Here is a 12,200-nt window from a genome sequence, read left to right on the forward strand (position 1 = left end):
ACCGGATAATGTCTAGTGTATATTGGTATAGTCACTTACCACCCCACTGGACAATGTCTAGTGTAAATGGGTATAGTTGCTTACCGCCCCACCGGATAATGTCTAGTGTATATGGGTATCGTCGCTTACCACCCTACCGGATAATGGGCAGTGTATATGGGTATAGTCGCTTACCACCCCCCGGATAATGTCTAGTGTATATGGGTATAGTCTCTTACCACCCCACCGGAAAATGTCTAGTGTATATGGGTATAGTCACTTACCAACCCACCGGATAATGTGTAGTGTCTATGAATATAGTCACTTACCATCACACCGGATAATGCCTAGTGTATATGGGTATAGTCGCTTACCAACCCACCGGGTAATGTCTAGTGTCTATGAGTATAGTCACTTACCATCCCACCGGATAATGCCTAGTGTATACGGGTATAGTTGCTTACCACCCCACCGGATAATGTCTAGTGTGTGTGGGTATAGTCGCTTGCCACCCCACTGGATAATGTCTAGTGTATATTGGTATAGTCACTTACCACCCCACTGGACAATGTCTAGTGTATATGGGTATAGTCGCTTACCAACCCACCGGATAATGTCTAGTGTATATGGGTATAGTCTCTTACCACCCCACCGGAAAATGTCTAGTGTATATGGGTATAGTCGCTTACCAACCCACCGGATAATGTCTAGTGTCTATGAGTATAGTCACTTACCATCCCACCGGATAATGCCTAGTGTATACGGGTATAGTCACTTACCAACCCACCGGATAATGTCTAGTGTCTATGAGTATAGTCACTTACCATCCCACCGGATAATGCCTAGTATATACGGGTATAGTTGCTTACCACCCCACCGGATAATGTCTAGTGTGTATGGGTATAGTCGCTTACCACCCCACTGGATAATGTCTAGTGTATATGGGTATAGTTGCTTACCGCCCCACTGGATAATGTCTAGTGTATATGGGTATCGTTGCTTACCACCCCACCGGATAATGTCTAGAGTATATGGTATAGTCTCTTACCACCCAACTGGATAATGTCTAGTGTATATTGGTATAGTCCCTTACCACCCCACTGGACAATGTCTAGTGTATATGGGTATAGTCGCTTACCAACCCACCGGATAATGTCTAGTGTATATGGGTATAGTCTCTTACCACCCCACCGGAAAATGTCTAGTGTATATGGGTATAGTCGCTTACCAACCCACCAGATAATGTCTAGTGGCTATGAGTATAGTTAATTACCATCCCACCTGATAATGCCTAGTGTATAACGGTATAATTGCTTACCACCCTACCGGATAATGTCTAGTGTGTATGGGTATAATCGCTTACCACCCCACTGGATAATGTCTAGTGTATATGGGTATAGTTGCTTACCGCCCACCGGATAATGTCTAGTGTATATGGGTATCGTCGCTTACCACCCCACCGGATGATGTCTAGTGTATATGGGTATAGTCTCTTACCACCCCACTGGATAATGTCTAGTGTATATTGGTATAGTCACTTACCACCCCACTGGACAATGTCTAGTATATATGGGTATAGTTGCTAACCACCCCACCGGATAATGTCTAGTGTATATGGGTATAGTCGCTTACCACCCAACCGGATAATGTCTAGTGTATATGGGTAGAGTCGCTTACCACCCCACTGGATAATGTCTAGTGTATATGGGTATAGTTGCTTACCGCCCCACCGGATAATGTCTAGTGTACATGGGTTTCGTCGCTTACCACCTCACCGGATAAGGTCTAGTGTATATGGGTATAGTCCCTTACCAACCCACCGGATAATGTATAGTGTATATTGGTATAGTCACTTACCACCCCACTGGACAATGTCTAGTGTAAATGGGTATAGTTGCTTACCGCCCCACCGGATAATGTCTAGTGTATATGGGTATCGTCGCTTACCACCCTACCGGATAATGGGCAGTGTATATGGGTATAGTCGCTTACCACCCCCCGGATAATGTCTAGTGTATATGGGTATAGTCTCTTACCACCCCACCGGAAAATGTCTAGTGTATATGGGTATAGTCACTTACCAACCCACCGGATAATGTCTAGTGTCTATGAATATAGTCACTTACCATCACACCGGATAATGCCTAGTGTATACGGGTATAGTCGCTTACCAACCCACCGGGTAATGTCTAGTGTCTATGAGTATAGTCACTTACCATCCCACCGGATAATGCCTAGTGTATACGGGTATAGTTGCTTACCACCCCACCGGATAATGTCTAGTGTGTGTGGGTATAGTTGCTTGCCACCCCACTGGATAATGTCTAGTGTATATTGGTATAGTCACTTACCACCCCACTGGACAATGTCTAGTGTATATGGGTATAGTCGCTTACCAACCCACCGGATAATGTCTAGTGTATATGGGTATAGTCTCTTACCACCCCACCGGAAAATGTCTAGTGTATATGGGTATAGTCGCTTACCAACCCAACGGATAATGTCTAGTGTCTATGAGTATAGTCACTTACCATCCCACCGGATAATGCCTAGTGTATACGGGTATAGTCACTTACCAACCCACCGGATAATGTCTAGTGTCTATGAGTATAGTCACTTACCATCCCACCGGATAATGCCTAGTATATACGGGTATAGTTGCTTACCACCCCACCGGATAATGTCTAGTGTGTATGGGTATAGTCGCTTACCACCCCACTGGATAATGTCTAGTGTATATGGGTATAGTTGCTTACCGCCCCACTGGATAATGTCTAGTGTATATGGGTATCGTTGCTTACCACCCCACCGGATAATGTCTAGAGTATATGGTATAGTCTCTTACCACCCAACTGGATAATGTCTAGTGTATATTGGTATAGTCCCTTACCACCCCACTGGACAATGTCTAGTGTATATGGGTATAGTCGCTTACCAACCCACCGGATAATGTCTAGTGTATATGGGTATAGTCTCTTACCACCCCACCGGAAAATGTCTAGTGTATATGGGTATAGTCGTTTACCAACCCACCAGATAATGTCTAGTGGCTATGAGTATAGTCAATTACCATCCCACCTGATAATGCCTAGTGTATAACGGTATAATTGCTTACCACCCTACCGGATAATGTCTAGTGTGTATGGGTATAATCGCTTACCACCCCACCGGATAATGTCTAGTGTATATGGGTATAGTTGCTTACCGCCCACCGGATAATGTCTAGTGTATATGGGTATCGTCGCTTACCACCCCACCGGATGATGTCTAGTGTATATGGGTATAGTCTCTTACCACCCCACTGGATAATGTCTAGTGTATATTGGTATAGTCACTTACCACCCCACTGGACAATGTCTAGTGTATATGGGTATAGTTGCTAACCACCCCACCGGATAATGTCTAGTGTATATGGGTATAGTCGCTTACCACCCAACCGGATAATGTCTAGTGTATATGGGTAGAGTCGCTTACCACCCCACTGGATAATGTCTAGTGTATATGGGTATAGTTGCTTACCGCCCCACCGGATAATGTCTAGTGTATATGGGTTTCGTCGCTTACCACCTCACCGGATAAGGTCTAGTGTATATGGGTATAGTCCCTTACCAACCCACCGGATAATGTATAGTGTATATTGGTATAGTCACTTACCACCCCACTGGACAATGTCTAGTGTAAATGGGTATAGTTGCTTACCGCCCCACCGGATAATGTCTAGTGTATATGGGTATCATCACTTACCACCCTACCGGATAATGGGCAGTGTATATGCGTATAGTCGTTTACCACCCCCCCGGATCATGTCTAGTGTGTATGGGTATAGTCTCCTACCACCCCACTGGAAAATGTCTCGTGTATATGGGTATAGTCGCTTACCAACCCACCGGATAATGTCTAGTGTCTATGAGTATAGTCACTTACCATCCCACCGGATAATGCCTAGTGTATACGGGTATAGTCGCTTACCAACCCACCGGGTAATGTCTAGTGTCTATGAGTATAGTCACTTACCATCCCACCGGATAATGCCTAGTGTATACGGGTATAGTTGCTTACCACCCCACCGGATAATGTCTAGTGTGTATGGGTATAGTCGCTTACCACCCCACTGGATAATGTCTAGTGTATATGGGTATAGTTGCTTACCGCCCCACTGGATAATGTCTAGTGTATATTTATTTATTTTTATTTCATTTATTTAAAATTTTATATAGCGCGTAGTTACCCTCGGGCATCTCAGCGCTTGTCCAGACCCGACCAATTAACCCCTGGCCAGTTCAAAATGCGATTAAGCAGGAAACAGGACAGTTTTGAGGCTTTTGCGGAACCGCAGAGTGCAGGTCTCAGAGCGTAGCTTCAGAGGGAGCGCGTTCCACAGCATCGCTGTGTTGACCGAGAATCTCCTCCCCCCAGTACGAGCTCTTTTTACTCAAGGAGTATGGAGGAGAAATTTCCGATCCGAGCGTAGCGCTCTGTTCGCTTTATAGGGCGCCACTAAGCTCCTCAGTAAAGGAGGGCCCTTACCCTGAACAATTTTATGGGCTGTGCAGAGGGCCTTGAATTTCACCCTTTCCCGCACCGGGAGCCAGTGCAGCGCCTTTAAGGCAGGTTTGGCTGACTGTATCCTAGACAAGCCGGTGAGTAGCCTGGCGGCGGCATTTTGGACCTGCTGGAGTATGTTAAACGTAGCTTCCGGGGCTCCCAAAAGGATTGCATTGCAATAGTCGAGTCTTGATGTAATAAGCCCCTGAATGAGCAGCTTCCTAGATGTCAAAGGAAGGAGAGGCAAGACTTTGCGAGCTGACCGGAGTAGACCAAAGCAGACACCTGCCGTTTTTCTTTGCCTGTGTCCTAAATGACAGGTCCTGCTCCAGCCAAATCCCTAGGCTCTTAATCTCCTTTTTAGGGCTCGGGAGGTCACCCATACAGCAGGGCCAGCTGGTCAATGGAAGAGAGGGGGTCTTATTCCCTAACAGCCGTTGAGCTTAAGGGCGGACTCACACATCCAGGTGTGGACAACGGACAGACAGGAGTGCAATAGATCGGGGTTCTCCATCAGTTGGGATAGGGCGACCACCAACTGCGTATCATCCGCATAACTGACGATTTTAATGTCAAATGGGGCCACCACATCCTCCAGGGGGGCCATATACACATTAAACAATGTCGGGCTGAGGGAAGAGCCCTGTGGCACACCACACTGGTGGGGGATAGATATTGACCGATCATTGCCTTCCCAGACCTGGTATGTCCGGCCACTGAGAAAGGACCTAAGCCACCTCAAAGCGGCCCCAGACACTCCAACCTCGGACAGCCGCTGAATCAACACCTGATGGTTCACGGTGTCGAAAGCCGCACTAAGGTCCAGGAGGATCACTGCCACTGACCCTCCTGAATCCAAAATGCTTCTGGCTTCCTCCACGACTGCCAGAAGAGCGGTGTCAGTGCCCTGACCTGGCCGAAATCCAGGTTGTGAGTCTCGCAACAGGCAATTCTCTTCCAAAAAACCAGACAGCTGCCGATTCACCAACCTTTCGGCAATTTTACCAAGACCCGGCAATAAGGAAATAGGTCTAAAATTAGCCAGGTCCGAAGGATCCAGGCTTGGCTTCTTTAAAAGCGCCTTTACCACTGCTGATTTCCAGCTCGGTGGTACCACGCCCTGGGCAAAGGATGTATTCATCAAATCGGTGATCGGGGCCGCAATAGCGGTGGCTGCCTGTTTCAGAAATTTCATAGGGACCGGATCCTTGGGGGAGCCACTTTTCATGCCACCTAGTACTTCAAGGACTTCAGCCAATGATACTGGGCCAAAAGTATCTAAGTGGATGGATATTCCACTTTGCTGGTTTACTGTGTCCTTGATGGGTTCCGAGTAGGAGAGCAAAGGAGGAGGCAAGGTATTTAAAATCTTCTCTATTTTCATATGAAAATAGTCTGCTAGTTCTTTACACTTCTCCCCAGGATTATCATGGATTATCAGGGGTTCGGGAACTTTAAGAAGCTCCTTTACCACTCTGAAAGTTTCCCTAGAGGAGTTTGAGGCCGATCTTATACGCTCTTCAAAAAAGTGGGTTTTCGCACAACGAAGAGCAGTTTTATAGCCCCTCATTGCAGAGCGATAATCCTCCCGACTAGCCACTTCCCAATCCTTTCTCCAGATCCTCTCCAACTTCTTACATCTCTTTTTAAGGATGCGTAGCTCGGAGGTGTACCATGGGGCAGAGCCGACTCTTTTCTCTCTCCTTGGCACCTTCTTTATAGGAAGGATAGCGTCAAGGGAGGAAGTCAGCCACTGATCCAGGTTAAAATCACCCTTGATTGGATCAGATTCAGGGGGGGGGCAGGTGTCATTCAATTTGGAAATCCAGTCCCCAATTGATAGCCTAGACCAAGCTCTATCTGGGTATCGTCGCTTCCTACAAAGACCACAAGAGTGCTTGTTACTGACTGCATAGGACCAGGAGTTAGCAGAAACCTGTGGTACTGGTGGGAACTAAGGGTCCAATTGCAAGGTGAGCATCTTTGGAATTCAAGCACCCTCGTAGGCATTTCTCCATAATTGCTGTATTTTGAACGAGGGAGTAAGAAATGGTCACTGGAATGTGAATGTTGAATAACCCTGGGCGGCGATCGCGGGGTTGCACTATGCAGAGCTATGCGAAGTTTAAAAAAAACTCAGTCGCACTACGCGGAGCTCCGCAAGCAGCGGAGTACAGTAGAAAAATGCCGTTTGCGGTGATTGCATAGTGCCGGATCCTTGTCCGCACTGTGCAATCATTGCGAACAGCACCATGCACCGCGCAAGCTTACCCTTTCTGCCGCTCGAGTAGATTTTTACTCGAGCAGCAGCTTTTTAAACACGAACGGGCAGTTTCTCAACGCGAGCGAGGAAAAATCTTGCTGGGAGATGGTTTTTCCTCGCTCGCGCTCGCCATCTTGACGTTGGTGAACGCGAGCGAGGAAAAAAGTCTGCGAACTCCGCCTAACGCGGAGTGCGGGAAACTCCGCGAGCGGAGAGTAGTTCATCGTCCAGGGTTAATGTTGAAGTCTCACGCCATACCTCTCAAGTGGGATCAAGCTGCTACTAGGCAGATCTACACAGGCAGCAAAATCGGTTTTCAGCCAATTGCTGTAGGGGGTAAGATTTCGGGGCTAATACTTCTTGCAGCCTAAAAAACACAGACATGAGTAGAATACTATAGGATGGCCAAAGCACATCCCCCAAAGGGCTGCTTCAAACTCAGTGAAGCACAATCGACTGTAAATATAATAAGGGGAGTCTCACTCTTGGGCTGCGTGTGGTGTCCTAAAAAAGTACATAATTCAATCAACACACGATCTTCATGTATACCTCACGTACTCACAAGCACTCACTCACGGACCTCAATCATGAAAGACTGAACCAATTTCACCTCTCTCATGAGTGCAGGTAGAATGGTCTCTTCCTCTGCCCATTTGATCAGCTGCCACCAGCAGACCGTCTGTCCAGGGGCTGGAGAGAGGGGGAACACATTATGCATCCGGTTTCTTCCCCACATCCGGGCTGCAGTGACGTCCTCGCAGTATAGGGGGCATGACTGCTTCAGGGGTCCAGTGAATGCACAAGAGACTCTTCAATGGTGGGGTCGCAGGGCAGGGGGCCACAAGAAGTCGTACGCAGTTCTCTCAATTGTGGGGGTACACAGACCACAACCATTTGTACCTATTTAGGAACCTATACTCTATTAATCCAAGTGCTGGGCTGATTCAGGTCATCCCTCATTTTTAAAAAAAGTTTAAAAAGCTTTATTTAAAGCAAAAAAATAAATTACAAAACAGTAAGCCAAATAAAATATCTTGGAATAGGTAACAAACAAATATAAAGGGCAAACTGAACGAAATAAAAAACTGTTTACAGTTTTACATTATGAAAGGGAAGAAAGGGGGAAAAGGTATACCATAAGCCAATAACTGAGGATCGAATTACAATGCATATTAATATTCAATGAAGTAATTAACGCACCAATAAGTAATAATAAAAACTAATGTACCATAAAAGGTAGAGAAATAACATCTTACGGAGGTCTAAAATTTTCAGAACGTATGGAGAGTATAACTTTTTTTTGCAACTTTATTTATATAAGTGGGTAATGGTAACCAATATAAATCTTAATTAACAAGTGGATTAAGAAAGGAGGCAAACGCAATATCTGATATATGATAGTGGCAAAGGTTATTCCATTATGCCTTAACTGGAAGTTTAGTTAAACATTTCCAGTGTAATGTGATTTGCTGAAAGGCCAAAGTTAACATAAGAGCAAGTAATCTTTTTTCATGTGAAGATAGTGGTAAAGACTCTATTAAACTACCTGTAAAAAGGATAACATTGGTATAAGGTAGGTAGAAGTTACATTATTTAGATATAAGAGATCCAATATCCACCCAGAAGGAGGCTAAAGTGGGACATAAGAATAAATGATTAAACAAGTCAGCAGAAGGGGAGTTGCATGTCCAGCAAGAGTCATTGTTTGTAGGAGAAAATGTAGCTATTGAGACACGAGTGAAATACAGTCGATTATAAAGAAAAAACATAGATTGGGTAGTAGAAGCAGACCTAGAAATGTTTAATGATGTTACCCAAATCATATTCCAGAAGTCAACGCTCTAAGTACGGCCCAAATCCGTTTCCCAAGCAAGCTCCAAAATTGTTTTAGAACGAGAAGGGTCCGAAGAGGAAATATATTTATAGATCAAAGAAGCCTTTGGAAACAGCAACAATAACTTTAAAAAAGGATCAGTTAAGGGTGGGGAAGCTTCGAAGGGGAGAGATAAGAAGACATTCAGAATTATTCCCATAAGAGTTGAGAACTTCGGCCAGAAGGAGTGTGGACTGTTAAAGGAAACTTGAAATTGCGGAAAGGAACAAGGAGTCAAACCATCAAACATGCCTCGGACCCATACAATACCTCAACATCTCCAAGATTTCCAATAAAGAGGCCTATTGTTAAGGATAATAAGACGATTGATCCCATAAGGGAGATTGTAGAAAAGATTCTCTAGTAGAGAGAGATGGTTGGTAATAAGGTCTTAGTAAAGAACAAGTGTAATAAAATAATGGGAGAGACATAATGCTAGTTTTTGCAGAAAAGGAAAGAACTTTCTTTATGGAGAAAGGAGCAAGCAATATTCTTTCAATGTTAACCCACAAAGAAGGATAAGTGGTGTCAACTGTTAGAAGCCATTTGGTGGCATGTTTCAAACAAAAAGCTGTATGATGAAGTCGAAAGTCAGGAAACTTCACACCACCATCTGCTTTTGATTTCTTGAGGAATTTCAAGGCAATTCTAGATTTGTTATTATGCCATAAAAATGTAGATAAAAGTGAGTCAAGTTTTTTGAAGTATGTAGAAGGGATACGATTGGAATCATTGAGAGCACGTATAATAATATTGGGGTAATCATCATTTTGATAGAATCAAGATGGCACCACCATGAGAGAAAAAGAGGATTCCGGGATGAAAGAAGGCTAGAAACACAATTAAAGGTTTCCTTCATATTGAGTTTACGAGTTTACCCGAATTTAAGATAGAATTGTTAAACCAAATTCCTAAGTATTTATTTTAGAGTTGTTCAAACGAAAACCAGTCAAATCAAATTGATGTTTAAGACAGAATTTGGTTATGAGCATGATTTCCGTCTTCTCTGGTTTATTTTATATCCAGAAACCAAAGAAAATCTGAAAATTCTTGCAATAGAGTGGGAATACAGGTTTCAGGGTTGGAAATAAAAAGCAAAATATCATCTGCGTAGGCTGACAATTTCAAGTGGGAATCTCCATAAGCTAAACCAGAAATAGAAGAATTTTGATGAATACGAGACAAGAAGGGTTCAATAGATAGAACAAATAAAAGAGGGGATAAGGGACATCCTTAGCAAACGCCCCGTTGCAATGGTAAAAATTGTGAGGTAAGGCCATTGACTAAAACAGAGGCAGTAGGAGACAAGTAAAGTAAAGAAATAAGGGAAATAAACTTAGGGCCAAAACCATGCCAGGATAGAGTTTTCAATAAAAATGATCAATCAACTCTATCGAAAGCCTTCTCCGTGTCGACAGTAATTGCAGCAGGAGAATAAGAGCGGGTGGGTGATTGATTCAGGACATTAAAAAATATTTGGGAATTATAAGAGGTTAATCTGCCTTTCACAAAGCCACATTGTTCTGGATTGATTAGGGTAGGTAGAAGAGGTTCGAGACGTAAGTCAAGCAATTTAGCAAAAAAGGGAAATTTTGCGGTAATTCTTACAAAACTTTGGATCATGGCCTTCCTTATGAATGAAACAAATAGTAGCCTCAAAAAACGTACCCTCTGCTTTGCCAGTATTACAAAAGTGTTGGAAGAGGTGAAGCAGTTTGGGTAGTAATACATTTGAGAAGTGTAAATAAAATTCTACTGTAAATCCATCTGGACCCGGAGTCTTCTCTTTTTTAAGGTCATCCCTCCTTTATCGCTGATGACGTGCGTCAGCGTCACCCTATGCTTTCCACAGACCTACAAGGGGTCTTTTGTAGCACTATGGCCCTAGTAAAAAAAATTAAAAAAAGAGGAAAATGAGCTAGAAGCAGTCTTAAAAGAGCGATGGACACAGACTAGATAAGATTTCCAGTGCAGTACGTGTGCTTGCTCACTGTGTTTCTTCTTTCTGTCTCTACAGGGAAAATGGGCTGCAGCTGCAGCTCTGATTATGATGACTGGATTGAAAACATAGAGTTGTGTGAACACTGTCATTTCCCCATCCCACCGGACAGCAATGCACAGGTAAGAGTGTGTGGTTTCACTTTCACCAATGGACGGATTGTGTGCTAAACCAACAGCTCTCATGGGTCCGCATGAATATGTTCTGGCACTGTCAGTCACTCCCAGAGGACAGCAGGACTCAGAGTACTTGCTGGGATAACTAACACTAACTTCCAGAGGATAGTAGGAATGTGTGCTGACTTTTCACAACTTTCAGAGGATGGTAGGAATGTGTGTTGACTTTTTCAGAGGAGAGTAGGAATGTGTGCTGACTTTTTCAGAGCACAGTAGGAACGTGTGCTGACTTTTTCAGAGAACAGTAGGAATGTGTGCTGATTTTGTCAGAGGATAGTAGGAATGTCTGCTGACTTTTTCGGAGCACAGTAGGAACGTGTGCTGACTTTTTCAGAGAACAGTAGGAATGTGTGCTGATTTTGTCAGAGGATAGTAGGAATGTGTGCTGACTTTTTCATAGAACAGTAGGAATGTGTGCTGACTTTTTCAGAGAATAGTAGGAATGTGTGCTGACTTTTTCAGAGAATAGTAGGAATGTGTGCTGACTTTTTCAGAGGATAGTAGGAATGTTTACAGACTTTTGACAACTTCCAGAGGATGTTAGGATCGTATACTGACTTCTGAACAACGTCAGAGGACCGTAGGAATATGGGTTGACTTTTGACAACCTTTAGAGACTTTTCACAACCTTTAGAGGACAGTAGGACTGTGCTACTTTTGACAGCTTCCAGAGGATGTTAAGATATATATAAAAATAGGTGTAAATTACCAAGAGGATATAATGGTTCTCGATATTATGGAGTTGAGATAAGTGCAGGTTGATGTTAACACTAAAATACTGCAATCAGCAGGAAAACACAGGGAAAACAACAGGCCCAATCTCTAAAGAGGAAAAGTGCTCCACAATCATAAATTGTGATTCAAGACTTTCTGTGGGATGCTAGTACCTTGGTGGAGCACTTTCTGAAAAATGGGCAGCCAATGATGCATTTTCTGGTTTAACATATCTTATTAGTGTCAAAGGAGAAAGAAAGATAGACAGCCTCCAAAATACAACAGCAGCATAATCCCCTTATTCCTAACCAAAGACCCATCGCTAGATACAATCTAAAATATCAGATTGCAGTACTAATATCAAATCCCAAATATCGACAGGTCACAATATTGGGACCACAATATCAAGGTACAATATATCAAACAGGAAATTGTACAATATTGTGACCACAATATCGCGGGACAAAATATTGCACAGGTTAGTGCACAGAGAAAATTTTGGATTTGCTATTCTTAACTCCACATCTTGGTACCTTGAAGATATATATTTATATAGATCATCAAGGGTTGTATATGTGGCGTTAGGTGTAGAAAATATATGGAAACTTACCTTTCAATATTTTGTCCCTCAATATTGTCGTCACAATGTGG

At 43.5% G+C, this 12,200-nt stretch overlaps 1 protein-coding gene across 3 annotated transcripts in view; it reads left to right on the plus strand.

The window, feature by feature from the left end:
• LCK (LCK proto-oncogene, Src family tyrosine kinase) overlaps positions 1-12,200 on the plus strand; it is a 564,072-nt gene that overhangs the window by 349,961 nt on the left and 201,911 nt on the right. Inside the window, exon 2 of one of the 3 annotated variants that reach the window (XM_078680720.1) lies at positions 10,678-10,781. The exons of the other annotated variants lie outside the window; for them this stretch is intronic. Coding sequence (XP_078536846.1) covers positions 10,683-10,781 — 99 coding nt within the window. The 5' untranslated portion in view covers positions 10,678-10,682. The remainder of the gene's footprint in view (positions 1-10,677; positions 10,782-12,200) is intronic. 3 annotated transcript variants of the gene reach the window in all.

Source organism: Lissotriton helveticus, chromosome 3_1, assembly GCF_964261635.1.
Source record: "Lissotriton helveticus chromosome 3_1, aLisHel1.1, whole genome shotgun sequence".
Lineage (NCBI taxonomy): Eukaryota > Metazoa > Chordata > Amphibia > Caudata > Salamandridae > Lissotriton > Lissotriton helveticus.